This window comes from Lepidochelys kempii, chromosome 8 (assembly GCF_965140285.1).
Source record: "Lepidochelys kempii isolate rLepKem1 chromosome 8, rLepKem1.hap1, whole genome shotgun sequence".
Taxonomy (NCBI): domain Eukaryota; kingdom Metazoa; phylum Chordata; order Testudines; family Cheloniidae; genus Lepidochelys; species Lepidochelys kempii.
Genome location: NC_136387.1, coordinates 8,233,889 through 8,261,394, shown reverse-complemented (window position 1 = coordinate 8,261,394; position 27,506 = coordinate 8,233,889). Strand labels below are relative to the sequence as shown.

Sequence of the window (27,506 nt, the reverse complement as noted above, 5' to 3'; positions counted from 1 at the left end):
GCTGTCTACTCTGGGACCAAGAACTACAAGAGCTTTAAGGGATGCTAGGGAAATCTAGTTTCCTTATTAAATATGCTCCTGCTGTTTCTAGGTATAGAAACCAATCCTGCAGTCCTTACCTCTGAAACATCTTCCCACTGAGGTCAGCAGCTTATTGCAATTACACATCTTCCAACTTCCCACAAAAACCACTATAGCTCCTAATATATTATGGCAGAGTCCAAAAGAGAGCAAGCACTAGCTCTATAGGGGCAGGACCCAGATGCTGTAAGTTGGAAGAGCTCCACTGAAGTCCATGAAGCCATGATGATGTACATTAGCTGTAGATCTGGCCCATAATAACTGAACTTCTAATTAGCCCAGCTACTGACAGCCTGCTGGAACTTTGGAAATCAGACCCTCCAGAGAAAGGTAGCATGGGGTTGGAAAGCAGTTGCATCAGAGAAAAGTAAAGTCCTAATTGGCTGGACACATGTTGAGGATCCTGGGCTTTCCATTACCAATTACTGCACTAACAGAACGAACCAGTGAACACTTGAGCTGCCAGAATTGTATTGACAGTGGTCATTCTTCCCACTACTACTGGCCATAACACCTAAACATGCCTCATATGGAAGTTAATTGCATGCATGGAGCCATATTTACCCATAGGGCTCAGCTGCTTTGCTCCATGCTGTCACATGAACAAGCCAGCATATGAGGACTTGGGAGGCTCATTCAAGTGGAAGAGGGATCCTCTGGTGGCAAAGACCTGGAGCTGAAGCTCTTATGTCCTTCTCTTTCCCTGCTGCCAACATACCAGGGGACAGGAAACTTCGTCAAAGACAAGGAGAACAGTGTGCATTTTGTTTCAATTCCTTGTTAATTCAAATAGGGCCTGATCCAAAGTCCACTGAAATCAATGGAAACATACTCATTGGCTTCCATGGGCTTCAGATTAAGTCCAAACCTCAGTCATTCAGAGTGGGCCTGGCAGGCACTAACAGAAAACAGTAAGTCTACTGCAATAAAAATAGATTTGGGCATATTTATTCCATGTTGTTCTCAGTTTTGAACATGTTAAGATTATTCTGAATTTAAATTCTGGTTTTCAAAGAGGTTCAGTATTTATTGCACATATTTTCCTGCATTTTATGAAGTCAAGATGTGCAGGATTATTACTGAATACAACTGCCCGTAATGAATGTTGCAACAACTATATTGCCACAGTAATTCCACTTTTACGACTGAGAAACTTCAAAGAAAGAAAAACTTCTTGTAACTTCCCCCTTTTTCTCTTTGGTAGGCCATTACTATTCAGACTGAATTTAGTAATTCCCTCTTCTCTGCTTTAAAAGAGTGGTAAGCCATTCTCTAAATAACCCACAGTCTCCTTTGTCTTTATCACACACTACTTACTCCAAATTTAGTGCACTGTAAACTTAATAGAAAATATAAAATTGGTAGACATCTTTAATATTTATTTTGAACCACAGAAGCTTTTTCTAGTGCATTCTAGACCTGTGCTAAAGTTTACAATGAAACCTAAAACTTTTTTCCAATGTCTGGTTTCAAGTTGTGTTACAAATTTTAAATTAGCCCAGATTCATCCCTAAAGTTCACAAACCTTTTGAGCACGTTATGGTATTGGCCTGAAAAGATGTGAAACTCTGTGGTTACAGATAAATCTTTGAGGTTCGCAATAAGTACAATACTGTGCTATTAGCTGGATTTGCATTGTTCTACGAAACAATATTTTAAAAGTTTCTAAAACCATGTTTTTGTCCAGCTGTTACTTAAATATTTTGTTTAACTATATGCAAAACTTTTTAAAAGACATATTCAGCTTGCAGGCTATGATGGCTGCCAACTTTTAGTTTAACTTTCACCATAAGAGAGAGTTGGCCTGTGAAATGCTCTTGGCTCAGATTAGCTGTCTTCATCATCAGGTAGCCATTTATTTCTCAAATAATGGTTTTTAAAGACATTCTGCAGTGCTGTACATTTTCCAGAAAGCGTCTTTCACATTCCCCTTACAGCAGCTTTGCTTGTGGGGGAAGCCCACTGATTAACAGTTTGAAGCATCGTGAAAATTATAAGATAGACTCAAATGACTAAGGAGCAAGTTTGATCCTGATGAGAAGGATTTAGCTTTGTTTACAAAACAAACAAGAAAAGCCCACCATCAATGACACAACCACAGCCTGTGCTGTCACCTATCCTTGCTTGGTTTCTGCAGTTTGGTTTAAAGAGGCTTTTTTCCTCACATTTCAAACCCAGGTCTGAGACTTGTATACATTTTTGATGGGACTACTCAGGAAATAAGCAGCAAGCAATAAGCCTGGTAACATAATAGTAAGCGTTACACCTGGTAAGTCACAGTGTGTAGGATACATTCCAATAGGCTGATATACTGAACTGCTCTATCTTTTTCCATACCTGGGGGGTGGGGGGGACTGCAAAAAGGGCTTTTAAGTGTAAAATGTATATTTTCCTCTTCCCCTCTCCCTTGCTTTATCATTTTTTACAGGGTTTGTATTAAATTTTGCTCCTGGGATATTTTGACTCATTTCCTCAAGAAAATAGGCCTTATTCTTTTCCACTGAACCTGCCAAGTTGGTTCTTTATTTTGGTAAGCTCTCTCAATCTTGCTTTCTCAAGACAGTACTGAGGTATAGTATTCACTGAGGTCAGGCCAGTAGGAATTAAACTGCTCTGGATGGAACGTGTTCAGTGGGATAACTTGTAGGGATGATTCCTTCTGTGAGATCACTACAGGTCAAACTTTCAAAAGTGGACTCTGATTTTGGGTGCCCAATATAAGATGCCTCAAGCCTGATTTTCAGAGGTACCTAGTACCCTCAGTTCCAAATGAAATTAATGGGAGCTGCAAGTGTGGCACAAAGTCTCTGGGGGTATCAAGGGAAGCACAAACCACAATAGGGACTGGTATGGCCTGGTTAAGGGGGCAGCATGTGCTTTCCTTTGCACTAGTCCAGTTTGGCTGGATGCTGTGGAGGAGAGCAGAGTTACTACCTAGCTCTTCTCCAACCTCCTACAGAATTTTTAGCACTGCTCTTGAGGCATGAGTCCCATTCTCTGTACACAACAGATACCAAATCAACTCCCATAGACGTAAACGGGAATCATTCCACTGAATTCAGATGAAGTCGTATCAAGCCCTTGGAATGCAATAAAAGAGACTGTATGTGACTCCCACACAGGGGCAGAAGCATTAGGAGAAGGGAGGCCTGTTGTGCCCTATCTCCCTCCCATAAGTACCTGCCAGTAATGCGCACAATATTGCCTAGCCCAGTTTGCAGTTCTCCAACTGTATATAGCATTTGCAATTCCTCACCAATGTCTAGGAGTGGGAGCTGTGTTTAGTTTATCAGATACTTCCCGACTTGCATTTGCTACTTTGATATCAAGCCTAACTTTTTATATCTTAGAGAGGACTGAATCCTGATGTTTGTTACCACCCAGCGAAGATAGCTATTGTTTTAGCAAGCATCAGACTCTTTGAGGAGCCTTTTCCATTATTGTCCAGCCGTGTTTTAACCTCTTTCTATTGCTTTCACTTTTGATCATTCTAAGGTTAATTGATATTTGATCAGATTTGCGGGTGGGGTTATCTTGTTTGTGGCTTGTGCCAACTGTGGAATTCAACATTTCCCTCCACGTACTAACCAGTGCAGATGTACAGAACCCTAAAAATAAAATGTTATGGTTTGTTCATACAGAGTGAATACTTTCAGCCAGACCCATCTTTGTGCAAACAGCACAAGAGCAAAAGTGTCAATAAGAAAAAGCACATGGAGGGCATCTTCCAACAGCCTGTACTGAACTGTACACAAAATGGCTTCAGTTGAGTCCTTACAGATTTAAAGATCCAGTACACAAAACAACAGAATCTTAAGAATTACCAAGCTAAATACACCACAGAAAAGTGAGTCAGACCTCTGGATACAATTACAGCTTTCAGACTAACTGCCCAGATTGTCATTTTTTCACTCTCTGGGCCAAATTCCCTGCTGGAGCCTATGAACAAACCTCCATGGAAATAGTCCAAACTGTACCCATTTACACCAGCAGAGAATTTGACCCTCCATAAATTGCCTTCCATCTTATTTAACACAGATTTCCATGTTTCACATTACTTCTCATAAAATCCTTTCAATCGGGTTTGTGTCCTTAAAAAGGGCATGTCATCAATTGCCCAGTATGTCTGTTTTCTTACTTTTGTATATTCATTCAGTTTCAGAACACCACTGCCACCCAAAGTGTGTATTCCAGGCACTGCATTATTAAAGATTGTTTTGACTAAGGGTAAAATTTTCAAGAGTGCCTGAGTGACTTAGGTGCCTACATAAAAATAGGCAGTAAGGCACGTGAGCCTCATTGAATGTTGATTGGACTTATGCTCCTAAGTCACTTAGGCAAATTAGAAAATTTTATCCAAGAACTAAATTTCTAAGCATTTGACTTAATTCATAGGACTAACATGATACAACACAAACTCCACTACCTGAACCTCATCTGTCCAAACTTTCCTGTTATCCCTGTCAGAGGCATGTTGCCTGACTACAGTTCTGGGGGCAGGACCTTCTCATAGGACACTACAGTTCCAAATAAGTGAGGTTTGGGTATAACGCAGCCACTTGGATCAGAAAGTACCTTAGCCCTGCTGTGCTAGCAGCCTTGGGGAAGCTGTCTATAACTGGAGGAATGGCCAGCAGCAAAAGCCAGCCCCCTAATTATGCTTAACTTCTGGGTGTCCTGAGAGTCCTTTGGATAATAGAGGTAGTACTGCACATAGGGCAGGCCATTTAAAGAGAAGGTTAGAAGAAAGCACAGCACTTTTTGGAGTAAAAAACCGAGCAATTCACACTGCTGCAATTTTTAAAAAAACACCTACTTCTTTAACTCATTAAATGAAAGAGAGAGAGGCTGACTTTATTTGGACAATATTTTCATGCGGATTTTGCTGAAGGAGAACAAGAAAGAAGCTTCCCTGGAGTAAAGCATCTGAGAAAGAACAGAATTTGTACTTATTGCAGAGAGGATGTTTTCAGGCTGACAATAAGGGATTGTGTATCAATCACAGTCAACTGTTCCCTGCACATCCCCAAATATCTGAAGTCACTGAAGACCCTTACAACATTTTGTAAATGTTTTACTATATAGCATATGATTGTGCAAATTTGTGGAGACTGTGCCATGGTCTACAATGTTGTTTAATACACTGTTAAAGAGAACAGGATATACACTGCAGGAGGAATGTAGTCTCTCTGTGGACAAGCATAAATGCTGAGATTAGAGGTAGTGGAACCAGTACAGGTACAAGAGCCCCTACATCTTTACCCATGTTTTGACCTTTTTTGAAGTTTTCAAACACATTCTGATAAGGGCTTACTCATTTCCAGAGAAAGCCCATTCTTGTGACGTTCCCAGTCTAATTTTTCAGACGCATGAGTCTGGATAAGCTTTCCAGTTTGTGCATGCTTATCTAATCCTGCCTCTTTCGGCGGCGGCACTCCACAGGCAGCAGGCCAGCAGCGCGCCTCCAAAGGGAAGTGCGCTGTAGCCTGTTTGGGGAGACTTAGTCTATTATAACTGCTGCCCATCCTGGTGGACTATCAGCACCCTAGTTCACTAACCTGTGCCCACACTGCAAAGTGGGTGGGTGACCAGTGTGAATGAAAGTGGCATCCAGGCTCCAGCCGGTACCCACAGCTGGGCCCAACAAGGTTTAAAGCATCACCAAACTCAGGTCAGAGGTTTGTGTGTGTAGATGGTAGTTGGGTTAGAGCCCAGGTTAACGATGCAGTGAAACATGCCAAGAGTGAAAAGATCAAAGGCTCTTCAATATTTACAGCCTATTCTGAATTGCTGTGACTTACAGACGTTTAAAATGAAGAATTAAGATACCAAGATTTCTAACAATCAATCACTTTCAGGACCGTAGATACCATTTCTCCCTCACCCTTTCAAAGATACTAGATGCTATGGGCCATATTTTCAAAAGGTATTATTAAGACCCAGACTCATAATAAGTACTAGGCACCTCAGCCTGGGGACACTACAGACTGGTGGTTAGAGCATTCACCCAGGATGTGGGAGACTCCGCATTTAGAGGAACAGCTTCAACAGAAGTGGTTGAGGGAGCCCCACATCAGAATATCCCAAAGGACACTCACATGAACGGTAGCAGATCTCTTTTAATCCTCCCTCTCTCCCGGCTTCTTGCAAAAATAAATAAATTAAATACATAAATGCACCAGGCGTCTAAGTTCAGAAGAGTTCAAAGCTGCAAATCTCAAACAGAGCTAGGCGCCTACCACCACAGGGGGTAGGGCTTAGCATACACCTCTGTCGTCATCTCCCATTGGCTAGCTGAGGCAACTCCGCACCTAGAGTGCTGGCTTTTGTGAATGCTGGCTTTTGTGAATTGCAGTCTAAGACACCTACATCTCCCCATTCATTCTACAGAGAGCCTAAGCTCCTAACTCAGGCATTGTCAATCAGTGTTTTCCTGTGACTCTCTAGGTCACTGAAAGTTAGGTGCTGTAATACTGAGTACTTGTGCGAATCTAGGCCCTAGTGCTAAAGATGCAGCTACGTGCCTACTGGGATTTTCAAAAGCATCTAGGCACCTGACTCTTATTAACTGCTTAAAGTTACACATTCATTTAAGTCCCTTGCCAAATTGGATTAGTGTTCTGTCCTATGTCTGAAAGAAAGGCCAAGAGCACAACAGTTGTAGAGATCTACTTCGGCTTTCTGTAAAACATGCTATGTCAGAAGTGTGACCCTGCAGATCCCTATCTTTCTAATGGACAACTTATTTTAGGTATCACAACTGAAAGAGGGAAGGAAAAGAAATCACTGAAGTGGTGCCAGCAACCCTGATAGTTAGCAGTGCAATTTTTCCTCCAAAACCTGTTCAGTTCATTATTCTTACAGCATGTAATAAATCAGAACACACATCAGCAAGGCCTTAAATATTCAGGGCCTATGTCAAGATACAGCACACTGTCCTCTTAAAGCAGCATAAAGGTATTTTAGTTTTATGGCTTTTAGAGACCAGTTAAAATGTTGAGTGTGATTCAGATTTTTGTTTTCCCATTTTAAAGGAAGAGATTCATATTTTAGAGCTAGCTACACTATGGTTTTGTTCACACTCATTATACAGCAGGAACAGCAGCTCCTGAGTTTCCATCCCCAGCGAAGAGCAATAACCTATACCTTCACAAGCATTATATTAGCTTTATCTAGATAGGTGAAAGAGGAGCTCTCGTTGTTCATCTAGGCACCAGTAATGTTAACTGACATTCAGTGTTCACGGGTTCAAGTACGTTTTAAAAGCTAAAATGTATAAATCCACAGCAGTACTATTTTTCTGATGGAGAATGGGCTGCAATTCATGCACCCTGATCAAGTGAGTTTTAGATTAAAACATAGAGAAAATGTAGTGTGATAATGCAATGAAATACAATTGGAAAGAGGTGAAACTATGGGACATGATAATGAGGGAGACAATACCAAGGAAATACAGCTGGATTTATACATACAACCCCAAGGCAGAACAGATCACCAAATAAGAATTAAAGTAAAGATGCAGTGCTTATCAGATGTAAAAAGATTACAAAAGCACAGGAACCATTGCTCATACACAATTTTAATTCCTGAGATCCCTATGGAGAAACGCATACGAGTAAGCAGTTATTTTGTTGAGGATAAAGGTCAACACTGCAATGAAAAGTGGGGAAATCCTGAATTTGGCATAAACCAATACAAAAGAATAATAGGAAATGTAAAGGGAATGTGTAAGTAAGAGATCACAAAATAATTATATTTAGGATATTAAGGATGAGGAGTAACAGTAAGTTGTACAATTAAGGTACTTTGTTTTAGGAGAGCAAACACTGAAAAATTAAAGGAGATGGCGGGTAGAAACCCATGAATGAGGCAAAGAAAGGAGTACAAGAAAGAGGAGTACCACTGTAATTAAAAAAAAAAAAGCAGCATATAAATTTGCTGAACAAAGCCACCTCAGAACGGTCGTACAACTTGAATTAAATGGAACCCAACAGTGGTCAATGTTGGGATACTTCATGTGAATCATGATGCAGTAATACAAAGAACCCCACATTTATTAGAATTCACAGATGGATGGCTCAGACTAGGAGGGATGGCAATGTCCAAGTAGATAGAGCCAAAACTACAGACAGGTTAGCTGCAAATGAGATCTGAACAGATCTGAACAAAACTACAGACAGGTTAGCTGCAAATGAGATCTGAACAGGATCTCTCTCCAGCACGAGAAGAGCACCAGAAAAGACTGGTATGAGGCAGCAGTCATATTCTACAATGGCCAGGGCTTCACTGCCCTAGGGGTGTGGTCTGCCAGACATGGGGCATGACAAGACCCAACTGGCTAGCTCTGTGTAAAGCACATGCAAAACAGGGGTAAACTCTGCACCTTCACAAAGGAGAGGAAAGTGCACCCAGTAGCAAATCCCTTATCAACCAACTCAGTAAACCATAAGCAATATTCCCTTACACTGGTAGAATGAGTCTTGTACTAGGTATAGCTGTTGCCTCTTTATTCCCTCCTCTAATCCCATAACACTTGCATCAGATGAAGGCAGAATTTTACCAGGAGAGAGAAATAATCAACGTAGCTAAAATGCGGGAAACTTATTATGGAAGCAATAATGCAGAAAAAAATGCAATGGGGGGGAGGGCAAAAGCAGTACTGCCATTTCAGCTGTTCAAAAATCACGAATCAAGCCCCAAAAAATCAAGAGTGGCTGAAAAATCATAAGAATTTATATATAATTTGGGGTGATTTAATTGGTGCTTTTTTTTTTAACATAGTCACATGACTCCAGGCATGAGAGCTTTAAGAAAACCACCAATTGTCAAAAGAGGTCTAGTGGACAATAAAATGGCTGTGACAAAACAGCACAGCACCACTGAATAAAACAAAAAGAATCACTATCTTGGACTTTGCCTAGATAGGAGGCTCTTATATGATGAAAGAGCCTTTGTTATATGATGAAAGAGACTGTTACATTTTTGGTGGGATGGCTCTAAAAATACTGTTGGAAATGTAGGCCTTTCATTACATAGTTACAGAATAAAAGAAAAATACACTGTGTCAAGATGACACTGAAAACAAAGATGAATTTCAAACAGACACAGGTATAATGGAAAAAGGGATTAGAGTCTACAACATACGAAGAGTTAGAATCATAGAATCATAGAATATCAGGGTTGGAAGGGACCCCAGAAGGTCATCTAGTCCAACCCCCTGCTCAAAGCAGGACCAATTCCCAGTTAAATCATCCCAGCCAGGGCTTTGTCAAGCCTGACCTTAAAAACCTCTAAGGAAGGAGATTCTACCACCTCCCTAGGTAATGCATTCCAGTGTTTCACCACCCTCTTAGTGAAAAAGTTTTTCCTAATATCCAATCTAAACCTCCCCCACTGCAACTTGAGACCATTACTCCTCGTTCTGTCATCTGCTACCATTGAGAACAGTCTAGAGCCATCCTCTTTGGAACCCCCTTTCAGGTAGTTGAAAGCAGCTATCAAATCCCCCCTCATTCTTCTCTTCTGCAGGCTAAACAATCCCAGCTCCCTCAGCCTCTCCTCATAACTCATGTGTTCCAGTCCCCTAATCATTTTTGTTGCCCTTCGCTGGACTCTCTCCAATTTATCCACATCCTTCTTGAAGTGTGGGGCCCAAAACTGGACACAGTACTCCAGATGAGGCCTCACCAATGTCGAATAGTTTCAGAGTAGCAGCCATGTTAGTCTGTATTCACAAAAAGAAAAGGAGTACTTGTGGCACCTTAGAGACTAACACATTTATTTGAGCATAAGCTTTTGTGAGCTACAGCTCACTTCATCAGATGCATACTGTGGAAACTGCAGAAGACATTATTGTTTCATGGTCTCTGTGTATATAATGTCTTCTGCAGTTTCCACAGTATGCATCCGATGAAGTGAGCTGTAGCTCACGAAAGCTCATGCTCAAATAAATTGGTTAGTCTCTAAGGTGCCACAAGTACTCCTTTTCTTTCAACATATGAAGAGAAACTGATGGGATTTATTGCTTTTTTTGCTCCCAAAGTTTCAGTGAGGGATAGGATTAACATGAAAATACTGTACAAATATTACAGAGCTGTTAATAGGAAGCAGTGGAAGGGAACTGCATGTACCTCAGCACAGCAAGATGCAGAATTGTTCTCCAAGTCTTTGTTTTAGGTAATAAGCTTTGACATGAGAAGTTGCCTATCTGAATAAGCAACTAGGCAATGGACTGATCTGCCAACAGAGGTAGCTGTCACCATAATCAAAAGGGGTCAGATAAAACACTTTCATATTTTAGATTATAGGAAACAATGATCCTGCTCTCTGCGGAGGTTGGAACTGGTTGACTTGAGAAAAATCTTTTCCAGCTTCCTATACCAACCAAAATTCTAAATCAGCTTCAAGTGTGGGAAATTCTGGCAGGTTGCAGGAATTTGTACAGCTAGCTCCTCAGAGAATCTTGCAAACCACAAAGAAGCCTACAAACCACACCAGAGGGAAGCAATAAGGTTATTGCAAGCTAATAGCATTATACTAGCAACAGGCTCTGGAAGCTGAAGAGGGACAAGATTCTCAAAATAGATGTTCTGCTTATTCATGGAGGTAATTATGACTTTGTCAAAATTAGCTACTATTTTTGGACCTTTCAGGATGGAAAGTAGAGGGAGCCATTAAGCACATTTTTTGGGCGTACACTGTTCTAAGTTCTGGCTGGAAATTAGTTCTTGTGTGGTCAAAGAGCAGAATACCTCTGAGATACTACAACAATAAGGAGAGCGCAAGACAAGGTCAAACAGGACATAAGGAAATGCCTATCTTTTATCCAAAGGCTTACAAATAGCATAAAGGTATCAACTTTGACTGCCTTAGGATAGTCTGTCCAGATGGTGTCCGCTTGCCTGATGTGGGAAATTACTTTTTCCATTTTCAGATGAAAGCAGGTGAGAATATTTGCATACAAAAATGCAAAGAAAAATAGGGTGTGCAATGATAGGAGATTTTCCTTCTAGGGAAAAGCATATAGTGAATAATTTTCTCCAGTAAGAGACTGAATCATGCTAATTAGGTAGTGTGTATCAGTCTGTACATTTTAAAAGGAGAAGCCTCAGCAATTTATAATATGTGAAGAATGGCTGTCTTACCAGGCTAATGCTGCATATTAGTGGTAAAAAGCCAGCAAGCCAGTTATTTAAGTCTCAGTTCTCCAAAAAAACTTGACATGCATGTGAGTAGCCCCACTGAGTTAAAGTGGGCTACTTATGTTCTTAAAGTTAGCACGTGCATGAGCGTTTGCAAGACTAGGGTTTAAGGTAGTAACTTGGGCTCTGATTCTGTAAACACTCACACACACACAATTAGCTTTAAATACATGAGTAGCCTCACTGAACTCAGACAGACTATCTGGAGCACTGCTCAACATGCTGACCAATACTGTCTCATTATTTACTGGTACTCTCCTCTCTCCAACCCCATCAGTCTGAATCTATATAATGTCTTATATTTAGATTGTATGCTCCTTCAGGCAAGGACAATCTTTTTTGTTCTGTTTGTACAGCACCGAGCACAATGGGGTCCTGGTCTGTAACTAGGGCTCCTAGGCACTACCATAATACAAATAATACTACCATAATACAAATAAATAAGTTTAGCTTATGCCTAAGTGTTTGTAGGATCAGGGCCCTGATCATTTAAAGTTAGTTTTTTATGTTCAGTTGTACACAGTGTTATAGGAAGTGTATAAATTTTTCCTGTTATTGCAACTGTTTTGTTTAATTTGCTTAAAGAGAAAAAAAGATTTTTTTGGCCATTACACTATCAACAAAGACAATCCTGAGTCTTTGTTTTTTGTTTAACGGGAAGAAATGCTCTTAAGAAAGGAGACGCTATATGCCAGATTTCAGTCTGTTGTCTTTACAACCCAGTGACAGTGCAAGTATTGAGAACTTAGTGCAAATGCATCTACTAGAATTATTTGTAGTAAACATCTGTTTTAACCATTATGCATAGGACATGACTAAGGGCTGGTCTACACTAACGATGTAAGTGGATCTAAGTCATGCTAGTTTGGTTAAATAACGGAAATCAACATAACTTAGGTTGACTTACAGGAGGTCTACACTGTGCTATGTCAATGGGAGACGTTCTCCCGCCAACATAGCTTCTGCCTCTCTGGGAGGTAGAGTACAGACATCGAAGGGAGAGCACTCTCTTATCAACTTAGTGTGTCTTCACCAGACCTGCAAAATCAACATTTCTTAACTGATATTTAGAACTAGAAAAATATTGCCAACACATACACATCATATTATTGGGAAAAGAAAATAGAGATTGCCTGAAATATTCAGAATTTTTTAAGGAAAGATATAACAAGTCAAAACAGACTTCAAACCAAAAGTAGAAAATGCTGCTACAAGATATTTTGAACTTTTTTAAAATTAATGGTGAATAAATTACATGGCAGCCTTTATCAAAAACACATGCACGATAGGCCTGATGCAAAGCTCACTAAAGTCAATGGGAAAAAAAGACTCCCACTGACTTCAATTGGCTAGGGATCAGGTCCTATGGTCCGATTCAGGAAAGCATCCCAACAGGACAGCACTTAAGCACATGATTAAATCCCACTGAATTCAATGGAACTTAGGCACCTGCTTAAAGTTAATCAGCATTGTCCTGAACAGGGATGGACTTTCAGTATGTACTTAAATGCTTTCCTGAATGGAGGCCTATAAAACTTAACACTTTGGAGCATAGCATCTGTCAGAGATGAGAGAGACTAAATGCACACAAATAATTTCTTTACTTGATTTCTAAAACAGGAAGATACTTGCAAATCCCAGATAAAATCTTTTTTGTTAGGACATTTGGCAAACAGGCACTTAAGCAATAACAATCAAAGCAACAAGCTACTTCCTGAAGATTATTGACTGGCTAAGAGAGTCTTGATGGTCATTAACTCACCAAGATGGACCCTGTGCTCGGGTCACTACCGCTTTTAGGGAACAAAGCTTAAATAGTACTAGCATGGACCAGGCATTTCTAGAGGAATTAACATCTGGGTAAGCAGCCAGACAATAGGTTTCTCACGCAAATATTTTGTGAGGGTTGTTATAGCATACAACCCAGTCTGAAACACTGAAAAGCAATCCCTGCTCACTTGAGTAGTACTACTGAACTCAACTCCTCATGTAAATAAGGCAAGCAGGGCTTGGCACTCGATGCAGTGTGCAGAAGAATGAAGCAGCCAGAAGCATTCTTAATAGTTTACTTGTCACATCCCTATTTGTAATAGCTTACCATTTTAATAGTAACATTGCAGAGTCCCTGGACATCTGATATTTAATTAAAAAAAGCACACAGAGGAAAAAAGTTCCATATAGACTTAGATACCAGAGAAGTTCACTGATGTACCACAAAATTCAGGGCAGGAGACCTACAGCAGGACTGGGATCCCATGAGTCCGGCAGGACCTGCTGCCATAATAACGGGAGTGGGTAAGAGAAGTTCACTAACCTTGTGCAGTAACTGAGGTTCTTCTAGATGAATGCCCCTGTGAGTGCTCCACTCCAGGTAATGGTGCATCCCTGCGCCTTCGCTTGGAGAGTTTTACAGCAGTGCCCATATGGATCACATATGCACAGTGCCTGCCTTGCACGCTGTTGGCGCTTGGAGTATCATGCATGCGACCCAGACTCCTCAGTTCCTTCTCTACCAGAGAGCTTGCATCAAACTCCGAAGTAGAGGTGAGGGGGGTTAAGTAGTGGAGCACCCACAGAGACACATCTCAAAGAACCTTAGTTATTGCACAAGGTGAGTAACCTTCTCTTCTTCGAGAGAGATGTCCCCGTGAGTGCTCCACTCCAGGTGACTGTAGAGTAGTGCTCTCTAGGATGATAGGGGCTTCAAAGTTGATAAAATAACTGGATAGTACCGCTCAGCCAAGCTGGGTATCTGCTTTAGGGCCTTGAGTGATTGCATAATGTTTGGCAAAGGTGTGTTCAGAGACCCAGATGGTGGCTTTGAATAGGTTTTATAAATGGGAACGTTGTTTAGGAACGCTGTGGATGCTGATATAGATCTAGTAGAGTGCGTCCTAATTGTTGATGAATGCATCCAGATATCCACTAGAGAGTCTCTGCGTGGATATGTAGGTACCTTTGGAGTGTTCAGCAATAGATACAAAGAGTCTTGGTGAGCCTTTAAATGGTTTAGTTCTGCCCAGGTAGAAAGCCAGTGCTCTTTTAATGTCCAGGGTGCGCATCATGGCTTTGCGAGTTCTTGTGTGGTTTAGGAAAGGAAGTTGGAAGCTGTATAGTTTGGTTAATGTGAAAAGACAAATCTACCTTGGGTAGGAATTTGGGATGGGTACGTAATGTGACTTTACCCTTAAAAAAAGATCGTATAAGGCCGGTCTGCCATGAGCGCCTGATTTCTCCCACACGTCTCGCTGATGTGATCGCTACTAGGAATGACATCTTCATGGACAGGTGCAACAAAGAGCAGGCTACTAAAAGTTCAAACTGTTTCCAAGTCAAGACCATTAGCACTAAGTTTAAGTCCCAGGTAGCGTGGGTGTCTAATGTCCGGATAGAGAGTTTGAATGCCCCTGAGGAATCGCTGGTGATTGGGTAGGCAAAGATTGTAGTGTCAATCTTTTCGTGAAAAGTGGTGATGGCCGCCAGGTGTACCTTCTTTGCGCTAACAGAGAGGCCAGATTATTTCAGTTCTAGAAGGTAGTCTAATATCAATGGGAGAGGTGCAGATGTTGCATCAGTTTGTCTGGCAGTGCACCATGTTGTAAATCTCTTCCATTTATATAAGTAGGTGCTACATGTAAAAAGTGTTTTCTACTGTGGAGTAGCACCCTCTGGACCTGGCCAGAACAAGTTAGCTCATCATTAGAGAGCCATAGAGAAGCTATGTTCGGCTGTTGTATTTGTTCCTCCCATTGTGTCAGTAGGTCTGTGTGGAGAGGGAGCATGATTGGAGCATGTGCAGACGGTCCACGTTATGTACGGGTACCATGGCTGTCTTGGCTACGTGGGGGCTATTAGCATGATTCTGGCTTTGTAGGTCCTTATTTTCTGTATCACTCTGGGTAGCAATGGTATTGGTGGGTGACCCCACTTTCGGAATACATATTGCAGTATCGTATCGTTTAATTCCCATTATGGGTCGTGGGGAAAACATCTGCTGAGGTGTTCTGGCAACCAAGTAGTTATGAGGCTGAAATATGGATATTGTGTTGGATACACCAGTTCCAGAGTTTGATAGCCTTGGCGCATAACAAAGGTGACCTGATTCCCCCTTGCCTATTTACGTAAATGTTGTCAGTCATTACTCTAATGTGCTGGTTTTTTATGAACAGCAGGAAGTGGAGGCAGGCACTGCGGATGGCATGAAGTTCCAGCAAGTTTATGTGTAGACTTGTCTCAGTTGTGGACCATAGTCCTTGTACTGTATAATGTTGCATGTGTGCTCCCCACCCAAGGAGGGAGGTATCCGTTGTCATCATCTGTGATTGAGGGTCTTGTGTGAATGGGATCCCAGAGCACAGGTTGTGTGGGTGAGTCTACCAGGTTAGTAAGTCCTTGACCTTGTGGGGCATTGTTAATTGTATGCTTATTCTGCGTTTGTTTGGTCTGTACACAGTTGCTTGCCATCCTTACAGGCAGCGCATGTGCAAGCGTGCGTTTTTGACCACAAATGTGCATGCTGCCATGTGGCCAAAAAGGTTTAGGCATTCATGGGCAGTGATCTGTGGACTGTTCCATACTGTGGATCTGAGTGTCTTTATCGTCTCAAACCTGTCTCATGGAAGCGATGCCTTCACCACCCTCAAGCTGAGGTACGCGCCAGTTAATTCTCACTGTTGAGTTGGTTCTGTTGTTGATTTCTTTATATTTATTTGTAGACTGAGACTCTGGAAACACTATCACCATTTGAGTGGAGCGAACGGCATCTGATTGAATGTGCAACTTCAGGAGACAGTCATCCAGGTAAGGAAAAATTATTCCCTGCTTTCTCAGATGCACCATTACTATGGCAAGGATCTTGGTGAAAACACGGGGTGCTGTTGACAGGCCAAAACGTAGAACCTTGTACCGATAGTGGTCTGTGCCCAAAGTAAATCTGAGAAAACGCCTGTGTGCAAGGTGTATTGTGACGTGAAAATAAGCATCCTGCAGGTCGAGGGCTGAAAACCAGTCCCCCTGCTCCAGCGCTGGTATTATTTTTGTTAAGGTGACCATCTTGAACCTTCGTTTTCTCATGAACTTGTTCCGTCACCTGAGATTGACAATGGGTTGCCATCCTCCATTTTTCTTGTGTGTTAAAAAGTAGTGGAAATAAAACCCCTTTCCCTTGTGTTGTATAGGGATGGTCTCTACTGCCCCCAATTGGAGGAGATGATCTACCTCTTGGCATAACAAATGTTCGTGAGAGGGGTCCCTGAAGAGGGTCAGGGAAGGAGGGGTTGGTGGGGGGGAATAGACAGGAAAGGGATGGTATAGCTCAAACCAGATGACTTCCAGAGCGCATTTGTCCATGGTGATAGTCACCCAGTTCAGGTAGAATGGGAGTAAATGGTCTCCAAATAGCTGGGTGGATGATGTAGGCACTGGAATGTGGGAGAGGTCTTCTAGACCCTCCACCAAAACTTCAAATTTGCTATTAGAAGAAGTAGATTGAGATGCCGCTGATGGTGGAGGGTGTCGTCCTTGTGGCCTCTGTCTCTGTCATTGCTGCTTTTGTTGTTTGTACAGCCTTTGATGTCGCTGTGTGTATGTTGGGTATCTAGGGTGCTGACACGGTTGATATCTGTATTGTCTCCTTCTTGTGGCAGGTGTATGGATGTCAAGAGACCCTCAAAATGGCCCTCAAATCTTTCATCATGTGCAGCACCTCCTTGGTTTTGACTGCGAACAATTTTTCTACATCGAAAGGGAGGACTTCAGTTGTATTCTGCATCTTTCGTAGAAATGTTGAGGAGTTAAACCACAAGGTCTGTCGCATGACATCAGCAGTAGCAGTGGATCTGGCTGCAGTGTCAGCTGCATCCAGTGAGGCCTGTAGAGCCGTATATGCGATCATCTGTCCTTCAGAGATCAAAGATTTAAATTGTTGTCTCTTGTCCTCAGAGATGTCATTAATAAAGTCCATACATTTTGCATAGTTCCTGTGGTCATATTTGGCGAGTAATGCCGCATAATTTGACACTCTGTGTGAATGAGACATATACTTTGCAGCCAAACAGGTCTAGGCTCTTACTCTCTTTATCAAAGGGGGTGAAGTGGAAATGCTGTTTGCCCCTTTGGTTGGCTGCCTCCACCCCCAGCGACTTGGCTGCTGAGTGTGTAAAGAGAAATTCCGATCCCTTTGCAGAAACGTAGTATTTTCACTACACCCTTTTGCAAGTTGGTTGAATTGTGGCTGGAGTTTGCTATGCTGTTTTGGCAGGTTCCATGATAGCCACATTGATTGGCAATGCTATCTTGGAGGAGGAAGATGTCTGTAGGATATCTGTTAACTAATGCTGAGTTACAGGCACTTCCTCTAGAGCAATCAAACTCATTAGTCACTCTTTTAAACAAGTCTTGGAAGCGGGTAAAGTCATCTGCCGTGGTTGGTGGTGGAGGCGGCATAATAGCCTCATCTGGTGAGGAGGAAGAATTGTTGTTGAGTGGCGAGGTGTTGGGAGCAGTGTCCTCTTCCTGCTCTGCCATGGGTTCCTCGTGTGTCCACCGCTGATGTCGCCAAAGGTGGAGGCAGAGATCTGGTGTCCTCCCTACGTGGGCTGGGGTGCCTGCTATGGTGTCTTTTGTAAGACCCCCAAGGACTCCAATACAGCCAGTGACCAGTGAAAGGCCTGGGTAGTCCCATCCATGGGTGGCCATACCAAGGTCACAGGTCCTGACTGTTTGTGGACCATGATCTTAATGGTCCAGCAGCAGTAGGTTGGGGAAGAATGGTGATGGGAGAATACCCCCTTCCACTCCCTCATCTTCATCACTGGAAAACTGTGATGGAATGGGAGTACAGGTTTTCAACGGGACTGCTGAGCTCCGTCTCAGGTCAGGGACAGTTGAGAAGGAACTCAGGAGTCCAGGTCGCACATATGGTACTTTGTGCGCCAACAGCACGCAAGGCAGGCACCCAGCATGCACCACCTGTACGGGCACTTCTGCAAAACTCTCCGAGCGAAGATGCAGGAACACACCATCACCTAGAGTGGAGCACCCACAGGGACATCTCTCCAAGAAGAAAATGTACTTTGTTGCAGGCGGGATTGGGTGGGCAAAAACAACCAGACTGCAGGAAGTTGTGGGAAACACAATCTTTGTTTTTAAATAAAGATTTTAATACTTAAATTTAAGCAAGGGGTAGAAATATTTGATGTCTATTACAACAGGAGTTAAAGTATTTTTTTACATGGTTTAAGCAAGATTTGTTTTATTCTTTCATTGATAAAAATTGTGTCTGAATTCTGTTTATATATAATTTTGTTTTTGTTTTTGGAGCATCAGGGAATCTGTCTCTTGCAGGATCTAAGGTTTTTGTAGGTGTGAGTGAGATAAAAATGCAAGAAACAACGCGGGAGCAGATACTGCGGAGTGGGACAGAAGCAGGATTTTAAAAAAACAGTCCCACGCAGAGCTCTACTCAGGGTCCTATCCTCATTTACTTTAAATTTGTATAATGTTATTGACTTCGGTAGAAGTATGTCAATTTACACCAGCTAAGGATCTTGCCCTCATCATTTTGAGATTCAGTTCCCTGCCCTCCCCTTCAAATCCACCCATCCACATATAAACACACTCCTCTTAGACCTCAGAACACAAATGAACATCATGGGTACATATTATTTATAGCTGCCCAAATTTTACTTTACACAGATGGCAGGACATCAAAGTTCAAAGTTACATTTGAGCCTTCTGTTGTGTTCCAGACATGGAATAAAATTATTACACTTAGTTCCTGTTATTCAGGATTTACCACTGGGTGTTTTTCAGTGGCACTGAACAGGAGACATTAAAAACATTTAAGACTTTGATATAGTCCAAATTCTTTTCTTTCTTATGTATAAGAAACTCAAGCATTCTAATCAGCATGCATCATTTGCATATCCACTAAAATACATCACAAAGCTAGATTCTGTACTGATCCAAAACCTTGGATGTCTTTCACACTGATTGTGTGCATATTGTACCTCTTACATGGAGTCACATGCCTTGTTTGTACTGTGTTTATCTCACATCTGTTTGTATTTAAGTACACACTCTGACCAGTTTCCTATAGATGTAGGAATATAGTATAAAAAGGGTGGGGCATATTCAAAATCACTGAAATTCTACACCCAGCAATGTTGGCATCATGCGAATGCTGCTGAAGACTTTCACAGCCACCATAAATATTGGTACTGATGTTAGTCAGTATGTTCCCCTCTCTTTCCACAAATAGCAAATCTGGATGCAATGAAGTGAAGAGTTCTGGCTCCATGGCACACTCCCTTTCTTTCTTCAGCGCCACTGGTGTTCTCTGGGGATTGGGCCTTGTACTTGGGCAGAGGCTCTGTGGTTGAGCAGGTGTACAGTAAACACTGACCCCATCAACAATAACTTTCCTTTCTTCACCCACCATTCAATGAAAACCCTCCAGAGAGGAAGGGGGCTTGTGACATAGCAGATGGTCATTATGTAGGGCTCTGCAGCCATGAAGACCAGCCTGCAGTGCAGTCACAGGTCTTTCCTACAGGTGGCCCTGGTGGCCAGCACATTTCAAAAGATCCTTGGTTTTCAGGGGGAGGTAAAGATGGTCCTTTGAAGGGAAGTCAGGAGAGAATGCCATCGACCTGATTTTTCATTGCCCTATGGCATGCCTGTACCATTCCAGCAACGAAGAGAGGTGGTAAAGGGAGTGGATCCGTCCATCAGAGAATAACCCTAACCCAGGAACTAGCTGGCTCTTCATTGTGCCCCAGCAGCATCCCTAATGTACAGGGCATGCCAAGGGTAAGTGTGTGGCCAGAGCACTGTGTCTTCTGGAATGACCACAGAGGCCACAGGCAGCCGAGAATTGTAGTGCTGCCTTGAGGTTGCTCTTACACTAGGACAGGCCCGAATATGGGGAGGCACAAGGGTGGCATAAAGGTACCTTATACTGAGCATAGCTTTGCTGGAATGGAGAACTGGGGACTGAACGTATAAACTCAGAATACACTCATACCCATTTTGGGTGTGATTCAGTCAACAGTGAAGATATTCAGTAGCCCAACACAGAACAAGTTGTTTTTATTTTAAGTAGGCAAGTTACAGTGACACTTTCTTTACATGGTTAAAAAAAAATCAATCACATTCACAGCAGAGCTCATAAGGAAAGTTCCCCACTAATTCAGCTATGAAAAATATGTCTGGTTTGCACACACTGGAAATCTTCATCCATCCCTGGCTCTCTCCACATCAAATCCAGTGCTTAGTAAAACTGGTTGTTGTTGTTGATTTCTACTTTGGAAAGATGTGGGAAGACCCACATTAAAAACAACCAACCCTCAGTTCTGACTGAAAAATCATATATAGTTGGATACATACACCCCATTGTACTTTTTAGAGTGATCACACATAAGAGGATTTTTAAAAACCCAAACCCTCTACTATATAAAATGCAACTTCACTTGCAGATTGACTGCTGTGATTTATATCAGTTCCAATAACCTCAGCTTTCTGGTACAACCAGCAGCAGCAGAGAGCCTTCTCATGTGTATTAACTGGAATGTAAGATTCACTTGGTAGTAATACGTAAGCCAACGAGCATACGAAGAAGGAAATAACGTCATGAATTGGCAAAGCAGCAACTACATTCACAAGTTTAAACAAGATTCAGTCACTGAAAATCTACAACTTAAGACCAAACCACAAATTTTCAGCTGAAATGTTATTTCAACCTTTACATAAGGATGTGAAAATGGAAATCCATCAAAAGGTCCAGATATCTAAATGGCTCTGAAAGCAAATGCCTCAGGAAAATATGAGGTATTAAATAGAATGACAAATCTTGGCGCTTGTTATAAATGCAGAGTTCAGAAACCCCTTATCTTCAAAGTTATCCAGCAAAGAAGAAGGAATATCTGGGGATGTGTTAGGGATGAAGCCAGAACATCTGCCATGGCAGGCATGCCATTAGGCAGCTTGAGGGACATGTAAAAGGGGCGATCTCAAGAATCCCTCCGTCATGGAACAGTACTTAGCGAAGGAAAATGTATATCACTGAACAACACAGAGGACATGCAATGAACAGCCCAGGACAGGCAGGGATGTCAGGGCCTTGTTTGTGCCCTAAGCGACCTTTGACAGACGGGAAGGATTCAGATTCAGAAGACACACTACCTGAATACCTAGAACCTTTTAGGTTCTTAACAATTGATTCATATGTGAGAACCATAGGAGGCTGTGTAGTAGTGTGGTCCAGTGATTAGGGCATTAGCCTAGGAATCAGGAGACCCAAGTTCAATTCACTGCTCCACCACAGACTCTCTGTGTGACCTTGGGAAAGTCACTTACACCCAAGTTTTTAAAAAGATACTTGGGTACTGCTCTGCATTACAAGACCTAAGTTATCTAGGCACTGTACAAACAGATATAGGCGATAGTCTGTCCTAAATAATTTAAGGTCTGAAATTTTCCATTTAGGAGTGGATGAATCAAGGCACAGACATTATATGGCCTTGGGCAAATCAGTGTCAGAGCCATATTAGAATTTGCTAGCTCTCATTCCTATCTTCAGCACCACTAGACACTCTCTCTTTCTTTAGCATGTTAGTTTCCCTAATGGACAGGGGGGAAATAATTAATATGCTGGGTTCTGTCCAGCATTCTTATGGACCCAGATAAGAAACTAACCCACAGTATTTCAGCCTAGTTTGAAACTTTAGTAAGTATTCTATTAAGGTAATTTACCTTAGTAACTAAAGATCTAATCCAGTACCCTTGGAAGTCAGCAGAAGCCTTTTCATTGACTTTAATTGGAGTTGAGTCACCCCCTATGTACGTTTTTCTGTGTTTGCTTTTAACTTTTGGCTGATGCTCATTTGGCTGAAGTTTATATTTTTTTTTAATTCTTTCCCATATTTACAAAGAGCTAGTCACTAGTGTAGAACATTGTCACAGGATAACAGTCTCCAGCTGCTAGCTAAATGCCAAAGCCAGTACTAAGCAGTGACACAAAGCAAACAAAAAGTAAAACAAGATGTTTATTTGAAAAGCTGAAAATATCTCATTTCGATCAGTATTCCAGCGTAATGATATGGTAATAATAATTTTAATTATTCTAAAGTGAGGCCCAAGTCCTAAAAGCACTTTATTTGTGAGCCTGAAATTAAGTACATGTATAAATGCTTTCAGGAACTTGGCCTAAGTGAATAAAGTGCAACAGGCAGTTGCAAGTTGGTACAATGGAGTCACATCAATTTATTCCATGCATATTGGCCACCAACAAGGTTTACATAAGGCTAGAAGTGAAAATAATGGCTGAACTTTGAAAATCACACTCTTAACTGACTCAAATATTATTCTATAGAAGTCAGTCTTTAAGATTCAGTCAGACAGCTGGTAATGCAACTGTGTTAAATTTATCTTAACTAATTGATATTACTAGACAACCAGGTAGCATTCTTTGGATAACTACTGTTGTTTTCTAGCTTTTAGTTATTTAAAATTATTCCTGGCATTATGTGAAGGGTGGCTTTACTGATCACTAGAGACACTGGGTCCAATTATCCTCTCTCTTGCACTTTGTGAAGTTATTTACATCTGTGCCAACAGCAGTATTATATACCCACTGTGCACAGGTGTAAATGACAACAGAAGGTGCAAGGCCTTGGGGATAGAGGCTCCTAATCTTTTGCTTTGACAAAGTTCTTTGCTAGTCAACCGATATTTTCCTATTAAAATATTAATAGCCAGATTGTGGCCCATCGAATGCTTATGCACATGTAAGAAGGAACAGGGCATCAGTGTGGGTAGCCAGCACAGGAGGAATAACAACCTCCACAAGACTGCTATTTCCCCACTGGTGCAGGTGGGTGAGGAGTGGGCAGAACTTTGGCTCTGTCCCCAACTATGCACTGGCCAAAGCAGTTGCAGTTGTGTGCTGATTAATCTGCACCAGGTATTGGGCTGGCACCATCACTCTTCACCTGAGCAAGAGGAAGTCCTCATCTGCTTCCTGGTCTGCTCTTGGGACAATGCAAAAATGTGCCATCAGAGTATTTCTTGAAGGAACTTTAGCCCCTAGCAACCTGTCCACATCATATAGCAACATTAAAGCCTACTTCTAGAAATAAGAACATATAAGGTTAAGAGAGGGGAAGAATCACAGGCGTGGAAATAAGGAAATTGAGGCGAGAGGAAGGTCATCTCATTTACTTTTATAGTTTTGAGACGTGTTCTGATGCTATAAACCAATAGTTTTCTGTGACTACCTAGAAAAAATGGACTACAACTGAGTCAAATTGTTGATTAAGAAGAGCAGAGAACTACACAGAAATTAAATAATCACAAAAGATATGAGACCCAAAAGTCTACCTAGAAGTTATTGGATAGATTAGACGTTCACTATCCTCTCCCCAAAAAGTCACTTTGTCATTTAAACAAAGTTTGCTCTACATAGCAATTATTGTTAAAATCACAGTGTATGCTTCTTTCAGATGTCTGACACAAACAGATATAGTTTGACCACTGAACGTGTGTTCCAGAATAGAAAACCGTAACAAGCTCTCACGTACCCAGCCACATAAAATGCATGATATGGAGCAGTTTCCTTGTGAAACCCTTTAACACTTTTGCTACTTTTCATAAATCACTAGATTAGGCAAGAGAATTGGCTCTAGTGAAAGATCTATAAAACTGTAAAGGTCTGAGCCTATCCTTTGAACAAGTTTCATTATCAAAGGCAAAAGCATAACATATGTCAAACCTGTTTGCAATGTTCTCCTCTTCTAAAAATCCCCTTGGTCCTCTCTTTAAATGTTAAAAGCCTCAAGTAAGTTCAAATGAAAATCACCACTGAGCTACAGTACTTAGCGGTCTGTTACAATAGTTAAAATAGAACGTGCCTGTTCTGACTGAACTTGCTCCCAATCTACCCCTAAAAGAAGCTATCGTTGCAACACAGCTACCCCTAGGTGAAGGAACACCCAGTTAATCTGAATTCATAGTTATCCTAGCACATGAGATGCAAGTTTTAAGGACAAAGTTCAACACATTTTAAAAATATATACACTATACGAAAATTAAGTAAAATAATTATGTTATTAGGTATAATAGCAAAGCAGCTTACCAGCCCATCACAGTTGCTTATAGCAACTGAAGCGTTAGGCAAATCAGTGATATCCCCAACATATAGGCAATTCCCATGGAGCGGTTCAATATGAGTCACATTAGAATCCTCTTGCCATTCAATTGTTGCTCCAGGGGCAACCAGCCTAGAGTTCAGTCTCAGCCTGAAGTGAAACTCTCTTCCAAAAACAGTGACATTATAAAATATTTGCTCATTTGAAGCTTCATGTTGCAAATCCCCAGCATCTCTTCGGAAGCGCCCCCTTGGAGGTCCAGACACCAGATTAGATAGGAACCTGCCCTCTGAATCTGTGCTGATTGGAACGACAAGTCTGTATTCCTCTATATTCCTCAAAATAGGATCTTTAAAGATAAAAAAAAAGTATTAAAACTAAAAATTGGTTTAGAATTACTAGTCCACGATACATTACCCCATCAGACAATTACATAAGGGAGATGGCCACTGCATTCTCCACAGCCACTTCATTCATGAGTGTGGCGAAACATACTGTGCAGAGGTCATTTTTCCTAACATAGAGCAAAGTGCAATTATAAGAGAATGTAAGACAGCAAAGTTCTCCTACAAAATAAGCACCCTGCATCTCCTTTCCAGATGTTTTATGAACTGAAGTCAGTTGAGACAGCTGAGCTATTCAGACTGTTGCCATTAATCACCTAGGACATAGAATTTCTGGGGACTGTTGGCACAATCCTTGGGAAGGCTTCAGTGTCTATTAAACGGACCTCTGACCAGAGCTAAACACAGAGGTTAGAGGAACGAAATGTTTATAATATCAGCATTTGCAGGTCATAAATTTAAAAGGAAAATAAGCTTCCCCCCCAAAAAAAACAACTGTGGGAGAAGCTGATCAAATCCTAAACAAGCTGAAAGCGTGTGATGAGCAGACACAATATACAGCTGGTAACTCGGGCTGGGACCAGCACGAGTGTCTCGGCGACTTTTAGAGCTTTTAAATTCATATTGTTTGAAGAAAAAAAGCTGCTACCGTGTGTTTTATTCTGTACATGCAATTCCAGCAACTGACACACTAAACTCTGATCTGTCAGATGTGCTACATTGAAACCAGAGTTCATTCGAGGTTCCCACTTCCCACCCCGTCTCTAACTACACTCTCTCTAGCGCGATCTGGGATTTAAACCGCTCTCCCCCAGCCTCCTTTCTTTCCAGAGGCTTATCCTCCCACTGGGGCTGCCAGAGGGTGGCTATGGGTCTGCAGAGATGCCAGAAATCCCTTCCCCCCTGAGGAGGCAGCTCCATCTGCCCCTGTTCTGCTGCAGCCAGAAGAGGTTAACGGAGCACAGGGAGCAACTGCAAGTCTCGCAAAAAGTGTTAGCAGAAGAAGTTGAAGGGGAGTTGAAAGCCCCAGGGCGAGCTAGCTGGGACTTCGGAGGGGGAGGCTGCAGGGAAGCGGGGGCTAAGCCAAGTGAATAGCAGCCGGGGGTGGGGGCTCAGGGATGGAGCCACCTCCCCCCCAGGACCTACCTCTCTCCCTGGAGCTCTGCAGGGCGCTCGCGGGCAGGAAGAGCGCACAGCAGAGCAGCAGACAGGCGATCGCCGCGGGAGGATCCATTGCAGCTGAACCGCAGACCGAGCCCAACACTCGGAGCCAGCGTTAAAGTTCCCCGCCGCTACCCAAAACCATCTGAGGGCAGCCCGGCGCCGCCCGGTCCTCCGCACCGCCGCCCGGAACGCGGCGGGGACGCCCCAGCCCCGCTCCGGTCCCCTGGTGCATGCACCCAGCAGCAGCGGCGGCCGCTCTGCGGGCTCGCAGCGAAGCAGAGACACCAGGAGGCGGCTGGAGCGCAGCACCAGAGAACACAGGGCGTGCGGGAGTGAAGTCAGGCTGATTGACAGACGCGCTGCCACCCAGCGCAGCCCGGCTCCGCAGCTAGCCCTGGCCGCAGTCCCGGGGCTCCCCTCCCTCCTGGAGCCAACTCTGGCTGCGGGACACCTCCCCACCCACCGCTTCGACAGCCACGTTTCTTTGCCCTTGACTCTTCGCGAGCAGCAGCCCACAGAGTAGTGAGCGCCACGCTCCCTCCAGGTCCTAATGCGCTCAAGTTTCTGTCCCAAGACGCCCCGCTCGGACCCTCCTTCTGCGCCAAGCTCTTGTTAGTGGAGTCCTGACATTATGCTAGACCTTGTGCAGCAAGAGGAGGGGCGCGCACACTCCTCCTCCCACGGGGTTTACATCACTCACGGATCTAAAGACGTGCAGCAGACCCCTACACCTAGCACATTCGGGGGAAGTTGGGCCCACATCTCAATTTGGCGACTCAGGCCGCTCTTTGGAGAAGCCAAACTTGACCTCCCCTTCAGGGAAGCTTACCTTCTTTGGGCCTCAACTTTGCCGCACAAGTCAGCTCCCATCTCAATAAAATGCATCTCAAACACTTTATAAATTGAAGGACACCTCTAATTTCTGGCCAAGTAGTCTGATTAGCTGCTACATCCGCTAGAAAATCTCAGTATTATTACATAAATCTAAACACTCATTTAAATACACATCCACACACACACACACCCCAACACATTTGCCTCCCCATTTGCAGTTTATCAGCAACAAGTAGAGTTGTGCAAAATGTTTGCATCAAAAACGGAGAACAAGCCAGTCAACCAAGGTTAGTCTAATGACTTGTGACTCTGTCATGCAGACCCGATCCCACCTGAGAGCAACCCTGGAACTAATCCATGAATTTGCATGAAAAACAAGCAACTTTTCCATGCAAAGCCATGTGAAATTCAGGTGTTTTGACTTGAGTCTCAGATTCATTTAGAACTGCAAAGATCAGAACTGAAGAAAATAATGACATGGCCTAATGCAAATCAAAATCAGAGTTTCACCTGGATCTAATACATTTGGAGCAGACCAAGAAATTTAGATTGTAAATTATTTGGTGCAAGGACAGTCAGGAGAGCATCTAGCAGAATGGAGCCCTGATCTTGGAAGGAGTCTCTGGGTGCTATTGTAATGCAAACAACAATTAATTATTAACTGTTTTTTTTTTATGTAAAAGAAAATAAGTTACATTTTTTGCCATAAAAATTTTTCCACATAGATACAGACAGCC

At 42.5% G+C, this 27,506-nt stretch overlaps 1 protein-coding gene across 1 annotated transcript in view; it reads right to left on the bottom strand.

The window, feature by feature from the left end:
- ADAMTS2 (ADAM metallopeptidase with thrombospondin type 1 motif 2) overlaps positions 1-26,504 on the bottom strand; it is a 258,738-nt gene extending 232,234 nt beyond the window's left edge. The window contains exons 1-2 of the mRNA XM_073355401.2: positions 25,918-26,504; positions 24,415-24,776 (exon numbers count right to left, since the gene is read on the bottom strand). Coding sequence (XP_073211502.1) covers positions 24,415-24,776; positions 25,918-26,005 — 450 coding nt within the window. The 5' untranslated portion in view covers positions 26,006-26,504. The remainder of the gene's footprint in view (positions 1-24,414; positions 24,777-25,917) is intronic.
- Between the last annotated feature and the right edge of the window lie 1,002 nt (positions 26,505-27,506).